This window comes from Amphiprion ocellaris, chromosome 7, assembly GCF_022539595.1.
Source record: "Amphiprion ocellaris isolate individual 3 ecotype Okinawa chromosome 7, ASM2253959v1, whole genome shotgun sequence".
NCBI lineage: Eukaryota > Metazoa > Chordata > Actinopteri > Pomacentridae > Amphiprion > Amphiprion ocellaris.
Genome location: NC_072772.1, coordinates 15,724,796 through 15,744,432, shown reverse-complemented (window position 1 = coordinate 15,744,432; position 19,637 = coordinate 15,724,796). Strand labels below are relative to the sequence as shown.

Below are 19,637 nucleotides of genomic sequence, written 5' to 3'. Positions count from 1 at the left end.
ATTTACAACAACTTTCACAGGTATTTTGCTCAATCCCAGTAACACTGGGTTTAAATAATCCACAACTCCACAACCTCTCGCTTCTCTTAACGAAGGCCTGAACAGAGGGAACAGGGAATTCCTGCTCCTGTGAGGGAAACAGGGGAGGCTGATAGGCCAAAGAGCATTGAAAGGGAGAGAGTCCAGAGGAAGCATTAGTCATAGAATTGTGGTCATACTCCACCCAGGGAAGGAGGCTGCTCCAGGCTGAGGGATTCTCCAAGGTCATACACCGTAAGAAGGTCTCCAGTGACTGATTTTCCCATTCCATCTGGCTGTTTGACTGTGGATGAAATCCAGAAGTGAGACTGACAGTCGCCCCAAGGGCAGCACAAAAGGTTCTCCACACCTCTGACATGAAGTGGGGCCCACGGTCCGAGACAATGTCCGCAGGGATTCTGTGAAGTCGGAAGACCCACTCCACCATGATATCAGCAGTCTCTCTGGCAGAAGGGAGCTTAGGCAGGGCAATAAAGTTCACTGCTTTGGAGAAACGGTTGATGGTAGTGACAATAACTGTGTTCCCTCGGGAAGAGGGCAGACCAGTGACAAAGTCCAGTGCTATGTGGGACCAAGGACGTCGATAAATGGGTAACAGCTGAAGGAGTCCTGAACCGGGCTGGTGGGGGGTCTTAATGTGGGCACAGGTGGAACAGGCTGACACAAACTCCTGGGTGTCCTTCTCCATGGTCGGCTACCAGAACGTCCACCATATGACTTCCAGGGTGTGTGCTGTTCCTGGATGGCAAGACACCCGAGACAAGTGGGCCCACTGGAGTACCTTGGAGTGGACAGAGTCATGTACGAACTGACAAATTGGAGGACAGTTACCTGGAACTGGCAGGCGACCCAAAGCTTGATGAACTAGGGATTCCACTTCCCAAGTGAGGGAGGCCACGAAGCAGGCCCTGGGAAGAATAGGTTCAGGTGCATGGGAGGAATGTTGAACTGAGAAATGGCAGGACGGGGCATCGGGCTGAATATTCTGGGATCCAGGGCTGTAGGTTAAAGGGAAGTTAAACCGTCCAAAGAATAGAATCCAGCGGGCCTGGTGGGCATTTAATCTTTTTGCTGAGCATATGTATTTGAGGTTCCGGTGATCAGTCCAAACAAGGAATGGGTGCTTGGCCCCATCCAGTCAGTGTGGCCATTCTTCCAGTGGCAGTTTGACAGTCAGCAACTCTCAGTTCCCCACATCATAATTCCGTTCTGCTGGTGAGAGACGGCGAGAGAAGAAGGCACATGGGTGTAGTTTCTGGTCAGTGGGTGAGTGCTGGGAGAGGACTGCTCCTATGCCTGTGTCAGATGTATCAACTTCATCTACTACAAACTGGAGTCTGGGGTCTGGCTGGACCAGGATGGTGGCCAAAACAAAACAAAGCTTTAGATTCTGGAAAGCTTGATCTTCTTCAGGAGTCCGCTGGAAGGGTTTGGCTGTAGAGGTTAGAGCAATAAGTGGAGCAGTGACCTTACTATTGTTATGAATGAAGCGGCAGTAGAAATTTGCAAAGCCCAGGAATCTTTGGCACTGCTTATGGTTCATAGTTGAGGGCCAGTCTTTTATGATTCAATTCAATTCAATTCAATTTTTATTTATATAGCGCCAATTACAGTCAAATTGTCTCAAGACGCTTTACAGAACCCATATGCCTGACCCCCAAAGCAAGCCAAAAGGCGACAGTGGCAAAGAAAATACCCATGTTGAGTTTCTGAGGATCCATCTTTATATGTCCATACCAAGAATGCAACAGCAGAGACATGGAATTCGCAATTTTCAGCTGTTACAAACAATCTGTTTTTCAGAAGGCGCTGAAGGACAAAGCGGACATGGTGAATGTGTTCTTCAGGGTTCTTTGAATAGACTATGATGTCATCGAAGTATACAAAGACAAACTGGTTTATCATGTCATGGAGTACATCGTTGATTAGGTTCTGGAATACAGCTGGTGCATTAGTTAGACCAAATGACAGGGCCAAATACTCAAAGTGGTCCAGTGGGGTGTTGAATGCCGTTTTCCACATCCCCCGCCAGGATCCAGATCAGGTAGTATGCGCTACAAAGATTGAACTTGGTGAAGATGGATGCTCCGTGGAGAGAGGTGAATGCAGGTGTCTTAGGCCTTGTCCACACGTAGCAGGGTTTTTGTAAAACCGAATATCCTTCTCCCTCCGTCTAGAAAAAAACTTACGTACACACCACCTCGTTTTTAGAAAAAAACTTCATCTACACCTAACCGCATAAGTGCGTTTTTCAGCACATTCATAAGCATGCCGGACCTTTAGGTGGCAGTAGTTCCCCAAATCCTAGCAAGGTGGTGGAGAATAACCGTCCTTAACGTCGTCCTTCGCCTGTGTTGTTGAATGTGGAGCAGTATCTGGGCTTGTAAAAACAAGCAAGTAAAAAGCGCCTGTACAAGAAACAGCGGCCCAAAACCTTGTGAGAGCATCCATACTGTTACCGAATGTAAACACAGGTCGCATATGTGACGTAAGAACATATTTTGTCGCAGGCGGAGACGTTTCGAAACGCAAAACCCCGGTTACTGATGTCCACATGCAGACGCATAAAACGGAGAATTCGCAAATCTTCACTTTGGTCGGAGTTTTTAAAAAGAATCGCTTTTGATGACGTAAATCTGCGTTTTTGTGTGGATGACAGGCCGAATCGTAGAAAAATATCTTCGTTTTGAGAGATACCCGGCTACGTGTGGACAAGGCCTCAGTTCCTCCCAGCAGAGAGGAGGAGATGCATCTTGGTCTCACGCTGTCAGTTTAAAGTGATGTCAGGTAAATATGAGGTGTGTCGCAGCTGCATCACCTGTCCACTGTTTTATTACAACTACCACTGTGTTTTATGATCTGTTAGATAAGTTTCAGTTGATTATTTTACTTACAATTCAAGTCACAACACAGATTTATTTATGTTTCGTATTTAACATTTATTTTGTTCATGACAACTTACAGTCTATATTTTCTTAAGACATTTGATTAAAACATTTTCCTTGTAAGATTCTTCAACCTTGTCAGACCGTTCCCTGTCAGCTGGGATGTTCCCGTCTGTAAATTCAAAGATGTGAGCAGTTCTGATGATGTGGGAGTTTTGTTGTGATGCAAAGCAAACTGTCTGCTCTCAGTTATTCAGACTTTCTGCCTCCATCAGTTCACTGATGGAGCTGCTGTCAGTCAGCAACATTCACTTCCATTTTAGTTATACATTACTCAATTTTATTCATTTGATTTTATAGTGATACTTTGCATAGTGAGGTGAATTCACACAGAGAACCTGTCTCTGAAGTAAATAATAATGGAATTATTTCCTTAAATTTAGTTTCTGGATTCTCAGATAAACACTTTTACTGTAATGACACTTCTTACAACATTCTTTGTAGTCTGGGACCACAACAGAGACAGTATAGTTTATTATTTAAAATAAAATTTGGTCTTGAAAAAGAGAACATAGCTGAAAACAGACAACACTGACATCATTAGACAAATTCTATATATTTGATGGTAAAATCACAGACATGAAGAATTTTTTTAAAAATTGTAATCAAAAATCAAAAAAACATGAAAACAAAATGAAATTGTTTTGAATATCTGTTTTATTTATCAGTTGAACTTTTCAACAGGTTGTTTAATTACACATATTTCAATTCTGATGTTTTCTTTCTCAATGCCAAGTTTTATTTTCAGTGACAAACTTCCAGTATTCTGTCTCTGTTTGAGCCCATCAATCCAACACTGTAAATTCAAACATTATTAAAATGATCAGACAAAAGAGAGTTTTGGGGAAAAACAATCAGATGTTCGGTTTGGATGTCGTTGGTCAGAACAAGATGGAGGCTGTGACGAAAACAGTGAGTTGGTTTATTTACATGTAGAGAAAAAACAACTGAGTCTAAGATTGAATTAAATGCAGAATTGAGGCTTCATTCTCAGCGTCTACGTCGATGTTAAAGTCACAACTTTATCTGAACTGAATCCACTGAGAACTCAGATAAAACTCAGAATAAGGGGCAGGTGGGCGAATACGACAAGCAACACAACTAGTTTTTGTGTTTTCCAGTTGGGTGTGAGAGACAAAGTGAGGCTTTGAAGCGAGTTCTAAGTTCAGGTTTGAGGTTAATTATTAAGCTGATTATTGAGTCTGACTGTACTTGTAGGGAAATACAATGTTTATGACTGGGAGGGTGGATTGATTTAGACTCACATAATGTGCTGTTTCTGTGTCTGATATGAGAAGGATATAGAGCTCACCTCTGATCTGTGCAGGTTCAGACTGGTTTGTGCTTTGAGGTGTTTGGTTCCTGCAGAGTTGAAGGACGACAGTGGAGCTCAGGAGAGGAGTAGAAAGCTGTTTGACTGCAACAAGTTGAGTAAGTGGACCTCTGATTTGTGTTTGTCATCAACAAGCTGCCGTTTGTCTGCTGCTGTGGACGTCCACAATCAGCTGGTCGGTGACTGGTCTGGGATCAGTTTATTGAGAAACAGATTGAAATGTGCAGAGGCAGTCAGCTGTGTGTTTGACTGAGACTGAAGACTGACGGTTTGTGTCCTCAGGCGGCTGCAGGTTTTCACCAACATGGAAAGGTATGACAGTTAGCTGAACTCTGGATGGAGTCCAAATAAAGAGATTTAATGGTGAAGCTGCATCCTGACAGCAGCTCCAGCAGGCTGCTAGTTTGAACTCTGATTTCTGACTTGGTGTTGGTGCTACTTGAACTTCCAGCTGTGTTGGTTGTTGTGAAGCTGCTTGTTTGTGCTGCAATTACTGAGCTGCTGGTTTTCCTCTCTGTCTACCAGGATGCATCAGAATCCAGAACCAGAACTCAGTCTTGTCTCCATGAAGAGAGCTCGCATGCTCTTTGAAAGACAACAACCTTCTGCTGAGGAGAAGTAAGATACTGACACTGTAGTTCATCCTCACAAAGAGACACAACATGAACACGATGATAACACAACAGACATGACACCTTGTATTTCGTCTCTTTGCAGTGGCTTTGTGTTGTGTGTAGTTGTTTTGTGTGTCTTTGCAATGGTTTTAATGTTGGTTGATCAGTGTATTTGTGATTTATATTCACTGCGAAGAGCATCAACCTTTGAACTTTTCCACATTTATTCTTCTCCTTGTTGATGGCTGATAAACAGTGAATTTGTCTTCCTGCTGGTTTTCCTCTCTGTCTTCCAGGATCATTCAGAACCCAGGACCAGGACCACAACCAGGACCACAGCCAGAACCAGGGCCAGGGCCAGGACCAGAACCCAGCTGTGTGTCTATGAAGAGTGATGATTCAAAGGATGCCGTCATTAACTTTAAAAGACAACAACCCTCTGTTGGACAGAAGTAAGATGCTGATTTGTAGTTCATCCTCACAAAGTGAGACAACACCTTGTGTTGTGTGTCTTTGTGGTGGTTTTAGTGGCGATGTTTGTGAATCAGTGTTTATGTGAGTTCCTGTTCACTGTGGAAAACTCAACAAAATCCTGATATCATCGTAAAAATTCTGAGTATCAGATCTGATAATTGTCCAAACTGATAATCTGTTGATTCCTAGTTAACATTAGTATTAAACCGTCTAAAATCTGACCAATGTTTTTAATGCAGGGAGAATTTTGTTGAACATCTGAGATTTAATGTTCTTCTATCAGGATTCACCAGACACTCAAACATGGACCTGGAACTGGACCTGGACCTGGACCTGCACCCAGCTGTGTGTCCTTTAAGAGTAATGACTCTAAAAATATTATAATCACTTTTGAAGGAGAACAGCCTTCTGCTGCAAAGAGGTAATTATTCATACATAAAAGTTGTAACTGTATAAAATGTCAGTGAGTCAGTTTTATTGTCTTTGTAATGGAATCCTCAAACACATGCTGAGTGTCAGCTCTGCTCTTTGTCACATCCGTGGAAATGTTCCTGTGTGAGGCAGTGTGTGCTGTCAGAGTGGAAAGAATGGATGCTGTGATTGTGTGGTGAAGCAGCTGCAGGACAGCAGCTGCTCCAGCAGGTGGCGTCTTTGTGCTTTGGCTCAAACAGTGTAGGCAGGAAGCTGCACTCAGGTTTCAGGTGCTGCTGGACAGAGGAGGGCAAACAGCAAACGGTGAATGTTGCTGTGATGTCCTGGAGAGACATTTGGCTTCATGAAGGTTTCTGGATGCTTGTTAGGGATTGTTGCATTGACAAAGTGAAGAACATCTACTGTGACCAATGAAGTTAAAGCCAGAGGGAAGAAGTTTGGACTTTATTTCTTTGTGAAATGGTGTTGTGTTGCAGACGAGGCCTCAGTTCCAGGCCGTCTGTGCAGCAGCTCAGAGGCTGGAAGTTGAAGCTCAGCTGCTGCACATGTTGGTGTGTTGTGATGAAGGATTAGCAGCTCATCATTAGCTGCTGACAGTAGCCTGCTGTTATTTCCAGGACAAGAGTTTTCATTGAGTAGCTGATTCTATGGTCATTAATTCATCCCCAGTGTCGGGGAGTCGGTTCTGGATGATGCTGCTTCACGTCAGCAGCTCTGATCTGATTAGTTTTGGGCCAGTTTCTCTGAGTTAGCATTGATAAACTTATTGATTAGTCCCCGTTAGGGCTGTATGATTTGTGGTAAATATCTAATTGCACTTTCTCTGGCAGCTATTGTGATTAGATTTGTGATTATGTTTTTAAATCAAACTTTTTAAATCAAAATTCACTGTGTAATAAATTTAAAACGTGATGAAGCTTCACCACAGCATCATACTGTGACTGTCAGATCAGCAGGACGGCAGCAGGAATGTGTAAAACCACTGACACACAGTTTAAACTCTGAGACGTGTTGTGTAACTTAGATCCTAAAATGCAGCATTCATGATTTGCTCATGGCTTTATTTCAAACTGATTTCATTGTGAAATCGATGAATAGTTCAGTTGCAATCTTTGCCCTTCGAGGCTTTTCTCTTGTCAAAGTGAAACATGTTGTTTGGAGTGTAGCTTACTCTAACTGGTTCTCTCTCTAGTGACATGTTAATGAGGTCACTGCAGCCAATAGACAGGGTGTGATGTCATCACATGCAGTGTGACAAATGACAGGCATTTTCATTATCGATTGATCAGATGATTGATTTAGTCCATAAATCAATGTGTGTGAAACTTGAAAATGTAGATGTTCTGTTTGAGCAAAAATCCAAAAACTTCACAATATTCTGTTTGTAATGAAAGAAAAGCAGAAAATTATTGACTTTATTTTGCGGTTTGTGTGTTTACTGTTGTCTTGTTGTAACTTTGTTGGTCCAGATGTGGATCCTCTGATCCTCTTCATGTTCGCAGCTCTGCACTTTAACAGTTCTGGTCCAATGGTCAAAAGCAGCTGTTAAGATGAACATAAGGTGAAAAGGCAGAAACAGTTTGAGTGACAGGTGACATTTAATGAGAAAAACAGCTCCAAAGGAAGCAGCAAACATGTAAACTGAGGGCAGGAATGCTGAGGTGACAACATGATAGAACTTCTTCTGAACAGGCCAAGCACTGACTGACACACCAAACAGTTTTACAGAGTTTTATGAAGTTTTATCCAACTTATTGTCAGTAAACTGTCAGAGTGCAATGTAGCAACTAACTTGTGTTTATTAGGAGGAAGCTGGAAAAGCAAGACTCATCTGAACCAGAACTGCACTCTGTGTCCATGAAGACTGGCTATACAAGAAAACATCCTTATAATTTCATGAAAAGGCACCGCCCTGTGGATCAAAGGTAAGAGTTTTAAAGTGATACACAAACAGAAACATGTGATGGATCATTCATCGATCTGTCCAGGTTTAAACATTAACTGACTGACTTAGTTTTCAGCAGCACTCTGTCTCATACTCACAGTCAAACACATTTATACTGGGAGCTGCCCGGTACAACCTCACACTGGCTCTGGTTGTCTTTCTCCAGCAGGAGGGAGGAATCAGGCTTAATGAAGGAGCTGCTGGGAGCCTTTGGGAAAAAACCAAAGTGAGCTGAAAGCTGCAATCAGCTTCAGGCAGAGCTGGTGATTCTCTGTGGAATCAGCAGGACTAGTAAACCTTTACTGCTGCAGGGAAGCCTCAGATTCTCTGTCCACATCCACATGTCTCCTCATGGACCTTCAGCTGGTGTTGTAACAATGCCATTTTCAAACAATTCCAGTCACGCTCCAGGACTCACCGTAGCACTGAATCTACTGAAGGTTTTTAATGACTTGATGAGTTTTTAGACTCTGGTAATTGTGCCATTTTAAATCTTTTAGGACTCAGTGCAGCTTTTGATGCTGTTGATTATGGAATTCTTTGAAATCCTCTGAAGGAAGAGGTTGGCATCAGGTTAAGTGTGTTAAACTGGTTTGCTTCCTACCTGGCTGACGGGTCCTCTTCAGTCCAGATTGTTAATTACTCATCATCTGCACTGATTATTTGTGATGTCAAGTTCAATTTGAGGGCCAGTTTTATTCTCCCTCTACATTAGGGTTGCCATCTTTCAGAAATGAAAATAAAGGACGCCCACCACGGCTCCTCAGGGCCACAGTTCAGTAAAGTTGGAAAGATATTCACATATTCAGACTTCCAGCATCAATAACTCATTAGATTTATGTTGTGAAAACATAAACAATGCCTCTTTTCCATCATAAGGTACACAATGTGCTACTTGATAAAACTGGGCTTGTAGCACATTGTGTACCTACAGAGTACAAGATGGAAGTTATTGAACATTTGTGTCTCTCTTTGCTGGTTGCAGCGGTTTTGCAGACAGTGCCTGTGCATTTGTAACACAGCCGGCTGCACATAGACATCAATGTTATTTGTGCAGCTTGAAAGACAGCTACTGTTGATAAAACTGGGCTTTTGGCACGTTGTGCACCTTACAACGACGGGAAAGAGGCACCGTTTATGTTTTGACAACCTATATCTAATGAGTTATTGATGCTGGAAGTCCAAATCTGTGAATATCTTTCCAACTTTACTGAACTTGGGGCCACTACCACCTAAAGAGTGATATATTTAATTTTGAAAAAAGCATTTAGTCATACTTAAAGCTTTAAGTGCTTTATTAACACCAAAATAAGAGTTTTGTATTGTTTTATAATCACAGGTTCTGCCTGAACAGAAGTGGCAACAGTGAAACCATACTAATTAAATAAAATGTAATGAGCAACCAGTGTGCAATACTGGATTCTGCAAAAACATAAACAACGGAATGCAGAGTACTGGACAAAGAAATTCTCTACAGACATTTTTTTTCATCTAAGCGTAAATCTTAACACAGTTAATGTGTTAACTTATTTATGTGTGTATGCATGTATTTATTGATTTATTTAGGACTATTAGCATATCAGAGTTCTGAGTTTTTCTTTAGATAGGCAAAGGCCATTTATTGATTACATATTGGCTATTATATAAATGTTTATTAAAAACTAAAAGGCATTAAAAAAAAAACAACTCAGGCATTTATTGAGTCACTAAAATACTGTAGAGTACAGACAACATCAGCATGATTATAAGCATCCTCTGGTAAATTAACAACCAGATACTGATGTCCCTTACCATGTGGCCGGCCACATATCAGCTTCATCAGACCAACTGCTAATAACTGTTCCATGACTGAGGCTGCTGAGAGGTGGAAACTTTGCAGTCAGGTTAGAGTCCAAAGCTTTGGAACAGCCTTCCTCCTCTAATCTGATGATATTTTCAAGAAAAACCTCAAAATGTTCAGGTTTTCAATGGCTTCTGGTTGCTCTCAATGGGCTTAAAAATTTAATATTTAACAAATTGATTTTACATGCTGCTATCTACTTTTGCCTGTTATAGTATTTTATACTGTGTAATTGAGTTTTACTAATTGATTTTACTAGTTTTATATTGTCTATACATGTATATTGTCAGTTATTTTTTTGAATTGTCTGTCTGCACATAATTCTTTTCTGTCTGTCTGTGAGCATGTTCAGCACTTTGGTCAACTCAGTTTGTTTTTAAACTGACTTTATAAATACATTTGATTTGATGTCATTTGTCTGTGTGGACAGACGTACTGAGATCTAACTGTTGATGTTGATCCACAGAGTGGAGCAGCAGAACTCAGAGGTTCCCAGAGCTCAGTCTGTCCAGCAGCATCCCTTGGACTCCATATTCATGGTGCGTACATGGACAACAAGTTGTTCTCCATCTGTTGTGTTCAGGCATCTCCATGCTGCTCTTTGTAGACCAGTGGACTGTCAGTGTGTCCAACATGGATCTGATGTTTGGCTCCATGATTTCACTCTGATGGACTCATTGACACATTTCTCTGTTCCAGCTGCTGGAGGACAACATGGTGACTTTTGTGAAGAAGGAGCTGAAGAAGATGCAGAAGGTTGTGAGTCCAGATTACTCAGAATGCCCAGGGAGTCAGAGGGAGGATGAGGAGGAGTTGGAGGGTGATGATGAAGAGCAGAGGAGCAGCAGAGAGATGTTTCAGCAGATCACAGTGTTGTTCCTGAGGAGGATGAAGCAGGAGAAGCTGGCTGAGTGTCTGCAGAGCAGTAAGAGGATTTCTGTAAAGACTGAAGCTGCTGATGAACAGAACATTTACTAAAGTCTCAGAATGTATTCACAGAATCATTCTTTAGGAGGATGTTGGAATATTTACTGTCATTTATTCATTGATCTCATGTTTGTGTTTTCATTCAGAACTTGCTGCTCTAGCTTGTAGACGTAAACTTAAATGTGGCCTGAAGAAGAAGTTCCAGAGAGTGTTTGAGGGCATCGCTAAAGCAGGACAGCCGACCCTCCTGAACGAGATCTACACAGAGCTGTACATCACAGAGGGAGGGACTGCAGAGGTCAATCGTGAACATGAGGTCAGACAGATTGAAGCAGCATCCAGGAAAGCAGCCAGAGCAGAAAGAAGTATCAGACCAGAACACATCTTTAAAGGCTCACCTGGAAGAGATGGACCAATCAGAACAGTGATGACACAGGGAGTGGCTGGCATCGGGAAAACAGTGTTAACACAGAAGTTGACTCTGGACTGGACTGAAGACAAAAGCAACCAGGACATCCACTTCATGTTTCCACTGACTTTCAGAGAGCTGAATGTGCTGAAAGAGAGAAAGTTCAGCTTGGTGGAACTTGTTCATCACTTCTTCAGTGAAACCAAAGCAGCAGGAATCTGCAGCTTTGAAGACTTCCAGGTTGTGTTGATCTTTGACGGTCTGGATGAATGTCGCCTTCCTCTGGACTTCCACAACAATGAGATCCTGACTGATGTTACAGAGTCCACCTCAGTGGATGTGCTGCTGACAAACCTGATCAGGGGGAAGCTGCTTCCTTCTGCTCGCCTCTGGATAACCACACGACCTGCAGCAGCCAATCAGATCCCTCCTGACTGTGTGGACATGGTGACGGAGGTCAGAGGGTTCACCGACCCACAGAAGGAGGAGTACTTCAGGAAGAGATCCAGAGATGAGGAGCAGGCCAGCAGCATCATCTCCCACATGAAGACATCACGAAGCCTCCACATCATGTGCCACATCCCAGTGTTCTGCTGGATCACTGCTACAGTTCTGGAGGAGCTGCTGAGAACCAGAGAGGGAGGAGAGCTGCCCAGAACCCTGACAGAGATGTACATCCACCACCTGGTGGTTCAGACGAAAGTCAAGAAGGTCAAGTATGATGGAGGAGCTGAGACGGATCTAGACAACAGGAGGATGATTGAGTCTCTGGGAAAACTTGCTTTTAATCAGCTGCAGAAAGGAAACCTGATCTTCTATGAGTCCGACCTGACAGAGTGTGACATCGATGTGAGAGCAGCCTCAGTGTACTCAGGAGTGTTCACACAGATCTTTAAAGAGGAGAGAGGACTGTACCAGGACAAGGTGTTCTGCTTCGTCCATCTGAGCGTTCAGGAGTTTCTGGCTGCAGTCTACATGTTCCACTGTTACACCAACAGGAAGGAGAAGGTTCTGGAGGACTTCCTTGGAAAAGACTGGATATACAAGAACAAAGACACTCTGGATGTGTTCCTGAAGCGAGTGATGGAGAAATCCCTCAGAAGTAAAAATGGTCACCTGGATCTGTTTGTTCGCTTCCTTCATGGCCTCTGTCTGGAGTCCAACCAGAGACTCTTAGGAGGTCTGCTGGGTCAGACAGAGAACCATCCAGAAATGATCCAGAGAGTCATCAACAACCTGAAGGAGATGAAGAGTCATGAAATGTCTCCAGACAGAAGCATCAACATCTTTCACTGTCTGATGGAGATGAAGGATCTCTCAGTACATGAGGAGATCCAAGAGTTCCTGCAGTCAGAGAACACATCAGAGAAGAAACTCTCTGAGATCCACTGTTCAGCTCTGGCCTACATGCTGCAGATGTCAGAGGAGGTTCTGGATGAGTTGGACTTGGACAAGTACAGAACATCAAAGGAAGGAAAACTGAGACTGATTCCAGCTGTGAGGAACTGCAGAAAGTTTGGGTGAGTCCAGATGTGATGAAGATGATCAGTCAGAGTAGATCAGCAGTTGAGTTCTTCAGATGTTCTCACTAGAACATTCTCATTATTCTCAGTGTTTCACTTGTTTATTTCAAACTTTCCATGTCAGCTGTGTTTAGTCTCAGATGTTCAAACGCTGTGAAAATGTAGATTTTTCAGTTGGTTGTGTTTAAAGCTGTTAAATAAATGATGACAGTTTTTCTGTTTCATTCTGATAATTGTTACATCTGTCAGTTTTTTTTGAGTTTCTTCCTTTGGCTGATGGAGGAAACATGCAGATCTGCTGAAACACATGAAGAACTGTAGAGGTTCTTGTCCAGGTTTTATCACAGCATCAGTTATTATTACACGAAGAGCTTCTGGAAACAGTCTTATAGAATCAGACATACAGCTTTGAAAAGATTTTTTTTTATTCTTCTTTAGAATTGAATATAAGATCTGAATAATTTCTGAAGTCTGGGAGAAATGATTTAATGGAATTATTGCTATTTCTATTTTGAGTTAGTTTCAAATTCATTTATTTCCAGTAATCTGTGATGTTTTTCTTTCTTGTGTTGTTTTTATTCTTTCTGTAAGTGTGGTGTGAACATTCAGACAGAAAATGTTGTTCTGATCCAGATGTTCTCCTGATAAGTTTGTGGAGTCAGACGTGGGATCATATCTCACTGACAGACTGTGGACAGTATGGAAGCCTGAATGGAAATCCATCTTCTGTCCTCCATCTGCAGATTAAACTCTAAGATTATAGATCTAATTATTCCAGATTGAAAGTGTGCAGGTGTGAGAAGCTGATGAGAATTCAGTTTCATGTCAAACAGTCAGAGAAGATCAGCGGAAGCACTGATATGAAGAACAAAATGTCCAACAGGATGAGTCCAAATGTTCTGGTATTAAATACATGAAGGAAATATAAAGTGTCCTTTTTCATAACAACATGTTTTATCATTTATGTGTTATGACAGACTTTCTCACTGTAAACTCTCAGAGAGTCACTGTGAAGTCGTGGCCTCAGCTCTGAAGTCCAACCCCTCCCATCTGACAGAAATGACCCTGAGCCGGAACATCCTGCAGGATTCAGGAGTGAAGCATCTTTCTGCTGGACTGCAGAGTCCAAACTGTAAACTGGAGACTCTCAGGTCAGTTCAATGACTGTTGATGGTTTTTCAATATATTCAAATCAAATCCTTGACTGAAGTTTGGAGTTTGTTGTTAATAAATCTGGAGGATTTTCCTGAAAACATTGTGAAGACGTTTGAGATTGTTGAAGTGTGAATAAATCCCCTGATCAGCTGACTGCAGAGTTCCAAGATGGAGGACAGAATCCACAGTCCTGCTGTGTGTCTGAATGTAAAGCTGATGTGAAAGTGATGTGAGGCTTCAGCAGTGTGACTTCCACAGATCCAGTCAGTATGTTTGTGTTTCCACAGTGTTTGTGCTGAGCTGCAGTGGAGCCTCAGGAAGTCAAAGGGGAGTTTAGTTGTCAACAGTGTGGAAGTTGATTAGTGTCAGTCAGAAGCTGAAGCTTGATGTTAGTGTGAGCTGAGCTGATGAAGTGATTCCTTCCTGTAGAGTTGTGTTAGGAAGAGAGCAGTGGACAGCCAGTGTGGACAGCAGGAATCAGAATCCCTCTGTAATGTACAGAGGGATGTGAATGAGACAAAGCTAGGAAGCTGATTTCCACAGAAGAAGAAGGTGATGGAATAAATGAAAGAATGAAGAGATTTGATGTTGATCCTGTAATGAGAGAGTGGACAGAGGTCAGCAGATGTTATTGATGTGTGGACATGAATAGGTGGATGAATGTTGTGCTGACATGTGGATGATGTGTGTAGAAGGCTGACATGATGATGATCCACAATAAGAGAAGGACAAAGTCACTCTGCTGGTTTTCGAGAAAAGCTGTTTGATGAGGACAGAGTAATGTTGATCTGCACATTCAGAACCTGAACACATCTGATGGATCATCAGTGATTTTATCTACATCTTTTCTTCTTTATTCAGATTGGAGGGCTGCAGTTTATCAGAGATCAGCTGTGATTCTCTGGTCTCAGCTCTGAGGTCCAACCCCACCCATCTGGAACATCTGGACCTGAGCTACAACAACCTGAAGTATTCAGGAGTGAAACATCTGAGTGGTTTTCTGGAGAGTCCAGACTGCATCCTGAAGACTCTGGAGTAAGACATCATGTTTTCTTCTTCTCTGCTTTAGTCCTTGGACTCTTTGAGAGAAATGTTGAGCCTCACATTTCAAAGCTCAGTCTAAGAATAAAAATCCTCCAATGAATAACTGACTGTGAAACTCTGACACACGTGACCTTCAGCTCATATCTGACCTCATGTTTCTCTGGAGTTCAAACTGACAGCAGCAGCAACTAACAGCTGTTTTTATTACTTTGAAGCTGTCAGTTATTTCAGTAGTTTAATTCATCAAATGTTACAATGAGTGAAAATGTTGATCCCACTTTGTCAGAGTTGAAGATGACGTCTTCAAATGTGTGGTTTTGTTCCAGCAACATTCCAAAAGCACAAATATTCAGTTTAATATGATAGAAAACAGAATATTGACAGTGGACAGACTGGAAGCAGTTTGATGTTTCTGCTGGATAAATGAGTGAAACCATGATTAAAATGTTTTTGGTCTTTTGTCTACGGATTCGTCAAATAGTGGACTGATAGTTTGAGCTGTCATTCAAGCTGTTTTTCATCCTGTGAGAGAGAAACTAATATTCAGTATCTGCTGGTTCCAACTGTTGGATGAAGCCATGTGATCAGCGATGAGTATCATGAAGATCTAAACAGTACGACTCCTCTGACAGATGCTGTTTATCATCCACAACTTTGACTTTTCATGAAAGAAATAAACAAAGCAACTAAAGAAGAGAATTCAAAGTGCTTTATTTCCTCATTTCTACTGTATATAAATGAAGTGTTGAGCAGCTCTCTGCAGGAAGATTGTTTTGAAGCAACACTATTATAACCCATAATGTGATGATTGAAATGTAAAATAGATCCAATAATTATTTCAAGCAACAGAAAGCAAATGACTTTGTGACACTGATGTTGTGTTGATGGATGGTCAGAACACTGTGGACAGCGTCACTAAATCAAATATTGCAGTGTTTGATTCAAGTGTCCAGCATCACATCAGAATTAAAAGCTCCACCTTGAACAGATATGAAGAAAATGTTAGAACATTGTGCTGATTAAAGCTCTTCCACTCTTCACTTTGAAGTGTAAAATGGATGCAGAACTTTCTCTCTGACAGTATTTTTACTGTGATCTTAATGGTTTTAGTGAAGAAAAGAGATGAAGTTGTTGTTGTGCCACTAACAGCAACATTGAGTCAGAGAAAGAATTTAAGTCAGTTTGTCTGCATCCTGAAATCACTAAATCCTGCTGCTCTGTGCTCTGAAAGTGAAATTTTGATGGAGAGTTGAGATGATGCTCTGAATGTGACAGTGAATTTGTGAAGTGAGCCACAGTTATAAAGAAAGGTGTGGACAATGCTTCCTTTTAATCCTGAACCATGTTGGTAGAATGAGTTGAGTGTGTGTGCGGCTGCTAGCAGACAGAACTTCCCTGGTTAGTGAGGGATGAACTAGCAGCTCAGCAGTCAAACTGAACGTTTCTCCCTGTGGATGTGATGAACTTTAGCTGAATGTTTCCACAGATTGATTGTGTTTGTGCTCTTCCATGCAGATGACTTGTTCCTACTGTGGCAGCTAACATTTAGTGCATCAGCTGTAGTGAAGTTGAATCAGACTACTGAACGTTTCCTTCTGTCCTCCATCATCAGCTGTGTTTGCTGCACGGAGCTGCAGGTGGATGACAGACAGCTGCTCCACCCCTCACACACTTCATTTCTCTGCTTTGTGTCATTTGAAAGTCAAGATGTTTGTGTTTGAGAAAAGAGTTTGAAGACGTCACCTGGTCCTCTAAACACTGTGATTGACACTTTCCACTATCAATGACAGATGAATGAATAATGAAATGTATCTGAATGTAGAGTCCTGATTAAAAGGTCTCCATGGTTCCAGAACATGAAGATGTTTTAGAGTCTGGAGCCTGATTTTTTTCCATATTTCCTTCTTGTGTGTTTGTGTGACTCTGAGCAGAAAGTGAAATATATGTCTGAGTGTTTTTCCTTGTGTTTGTTGCTCAGCATGAGTTTGTGTGGATGGAGCCGAAGTCACTCCGTCTTTATTGAAGCAGCAGCATGTTGTCATTAATATTAATGAGAGTTCTTCTTCACTGCTTCTGTTGGACTGTTTGAAGCTGCATCCTGTTGGCTTCAGCTGTTAGGAGTGTCCATTTTGTAAACTTGTACATTCTGAAGCTTCTTCAGCTCTGAACTCATGATGAAACTCTGAATGATTTCAAGCAGGAACTTCTTCTCCTCAACTCACATCTTTTATTCTTTATTCAGATTGGTTCGCTGCAGTTTGTCAGAGATCAGCTGTGATTCTCTGGACTCAGCTCTGAAGTCCAACCCCTCCCATCTGGAACATCTGGACCTGAGTGGAAACAACCTGCGGGATTCAGGAGCGAAACATCTGAGTGGTTTTCTGGAGAGTCCAGACTGCATCCTGCAGTATCTTGGGTCAGTTCACTGACTGTCTGTTACTGTTGTAGATCTGATGTGTTTAATGACAACTGAAGCTCATTTATGTTCAACAGAACTTCCATCCATGAAGCTGTAAATCTGCTCTGGTTCATATTTTCTGTTTTTTGTTCTAAATTCAGTTTGTTGTGTCAAAAGTCGTGTTTGTAGCAGAAAGTGTCTAAAATGTTGAGTGTTAGTTGATAAAGTAAATGAATGCAATTTGAGCTGAAGAGTCACATCTGGATCCAGAAGATCCTCTGAACTCAGATAAGTTTGAAGTGACAAAGTTTCCTGAGTGAAGTATAAATGTTTCTTTGGTTTGTGTTGAGTTTTATTTGACTGATCCTGATCCTGTTGATGATGCAGCATGTTATTGATGTGTGGACATGAATAGGTGGATGAATGTTGTGCTGACATGTGGATGATGTGTGTAGAAGGCTGACATGATGATGATCCACAATACCAGAAGGACAAAGTCATTCTGCTGGTTTTAGAGAAAAGCTGATTGATGAGGACAGAGTAATGTTGATCTGCACATTCAGAACCTGAACACATCTAATGGATCATCAATTGTTTTATTTACATCTTTTCTTCTTTATTCAGATTGGAGGGCTGCAGTTTGTCAGAGATCAGCTGTGATTCTCTGGTCTCAGCTCTGAGGTCCAACCCCTCCCATCTGGAACATCTGGACCTGGGCTACAACAACCTGCAGGATTCATCAGTGAAACATCTGTTAGATCTTGTGGAGAGTCCAGACTGCAGCCTGAAGACTCTGAGGTCAGTCGAAGGTTCCAGTCAGTCTCTGCTGCTCTCAGCAGTTTTCTACTAAACACAGTCAGTATCAAAGCAAAGATCCAGTGTCTCCTGTAAACCTGCAGCTTCTCAGTGAACTGTGAGAGCAGAATGATGACAGAAACACAGAGAAAGCAGTCAGCCAATCAGAGGAGCCACAAGCTTGTTATCATGGTGTGTTGTTGTTGTTGTGTTGATGTATTGAGGAAATCAAGCTCATTCCAGGTGACATCCTTCCAGATGTGCAGAGACAGTGGTCCTCCTTCATCAAAGTGTCCATTAGATCTGATCTCACTGTGTGTTGTCTCATTTCAACAGTGATCAGCTGATCAGTGTGATGTTTGTCACAGCTCTGAGATGAGTGAGACTGAAGCCTGCAAACCAGCGGCTCTTATTTCACAGCAGCAGCAGCATCACATGTAGGAACCATGAGGTGTTTGTACAGAGCAGAAGCTCTGCTCAGGTTCAGCAATCACATCTGGATGTGTGTCCTTGTGTCTGCTTTGATCCAGATGTGTTGACTGACAGCCTCCATGTTGGTTTGTCAGCTGATATTTGAGGAGCAGATGAGATGTTGATGGACACTCAGAAACTGTTGGTTTAAATGGAGCAGCAGTAAATCTATGAGTGAAGAGTTTGTGCAGTAATGAAGCTTGATGACTGTCAGCAGTTTGTTTCCACTGTGGACCGCAGTGAAATGTGTAGAGAAACACACCTGATGCTGATGAAACTCATTGATCTCCTCTGGTCTTTCTTCTTCTCTCTGCAGCTGGAGGCCCTGATCAGGACGGTGTTTGTGCTGAGAGGATGAAGTGTGTCCTGATGATCCAGTGGTTGAAGCAGCAGCAGCTGGTGTGTAGAGACTCTGACTGGACCATGTTACTGGGAGGTGGACTGGGAACCAGTATGAAGTGTGTTGTTCCTGTATAATTTAGTGTTGCAGCTCCACACTGTGAATGACGGAGAAGTTCGGTTAATGTTGACTTGATCCGTTGGAGGTTGATGTCAGGTTGCAGAGTGTGCAGGGTAAGTTTCAGGATGTTTTCCACTCTGACTTATATCTGCTCGTTTGGAGCCTCAATTCCAGGTTTTCCACCCTTGGTCTGTTTCTGGGAATGTTCTAGCGTTATCTTTTAGTTTTGTCTTCACATTAGTATGACGTCATGGTTGGTAATGATTCAATCTGGCCTTTATTAACACATAATCATGAAACGCATCCTGACTCTGCTTGTAAATAACACTAAGGGCCTTCAGGTGTTTAATAAGGACTTTTCCAGCTCATATTAGTTGTTTGATGATCATCAGTCAGTTTTCTGCTGACATGTTGTTACATCAGCACAGTCCCTTCTCTCTGACAGAAAGTGTATTTGTCCAACTGGTCAGTTTGTCAGTCAGGATGGAATTATAAATCCAGACCTCCATCATGAGCTTTATGTTCAGATCCACTGTTTGTTTGAGATGAAACGTCCTGAAAATTCCACAGCAGGTGTTTCTCCTGTTTGTAGCTTTAGTTGTGGGCAGTGAGTGTAGGTGAGTCTAAGCAGGGTTTTCATTTGGACTTTTATCTGCTCAACGTAGGAGAGTTAAGTTTGGTTGTAACTTTTGGTCAGAAATCTTCTTGTTGTTTGTCTTCAGTTCTTTTCAGTAGCATCCGTCACCCTCCGTTGCTCCTTTTTCTGTCTCCTGTGTTGTTTGATTTGTGTTAACTCAACAACTTCCTTCAATAAATCCGTCAGCTTTGGGTCA

At 42.1% G+C, this 19,637-nt stretch overlaps 1 protein-coding gene across 3 annotated transcripts; it reads left to right on the top strand.

The window, feature by feature from the left end:
* Positions 1-4,235: 4,235 nt before the first annotated feature.
* Positions 4,236-19,637, top strand: LOC111589116 (NLR family CARD domain-containing protein 3-like). Of its 3 annotated transcripts, none has more exons than XM_055012438.1 (14): positions 4,236-4,415; positions 4,843-4,935; positions 5,228-5,383; positions 5,689-5,826; positions 7,643-7,762; positions 7,949-8,008; positions 10,089-10,161; positions 10,322-10,547; positions 10,696-12,478; positions 13,459-13,632; positions 14,498-14,671; positions 16,923-17,096; positions 17,703-17,876; positions 18,661-19,637. In XM_055012438.1, the coding sequence occupies exons 2-14, from the start codon at positions 4,844-4,846 to the stop codon at positions 18,671-18,673; spliced, it is 3,357 nt and encodes a 1,118-aa protein (XP_054868413.1). In that variant the 5' UTR covers positions 4,236-4,415; position 4,843; the 3' UTR covers positions 18,674-19,637. The 3 variants fall into 3 exon arrangements, with proteins under 3 accessions (XP_054868413.1, XP_054868412.1, XP_035799578.2); XM_055012437.1 differs by lacking the exon at positions 4,236-4,415 and adding an exon at positions 4,423-4,629; XM_035943685.2 differs by lacking the exons at positions 4,236-4,415; positions 7,949-8,008 and adding an exon at positions 4,423-4,629.

What these genes read in the sequence shown, in the direction of transcription:
- LOC111589116 (XM_055012437.1), top strand. An exon ending in CACCGCCCTGTGGATCAAAG is followed by an intron (nt 7,763 to 7,948) that starts GTAAGAGTTTTA and finishes GTCTTTCTCCAG; the next exon opens with CAGGAGGGAGGAATCAGGCT. An exon ending in TGCATCCTGCAGTATCTTGG is followed by an intron (nt 17,097 to 17,702) that starts GTCAGTTCACTG and finishes TTCTTTATTCAG; the next exon opens with ATTGGAGGGCTGCAGTTTGT.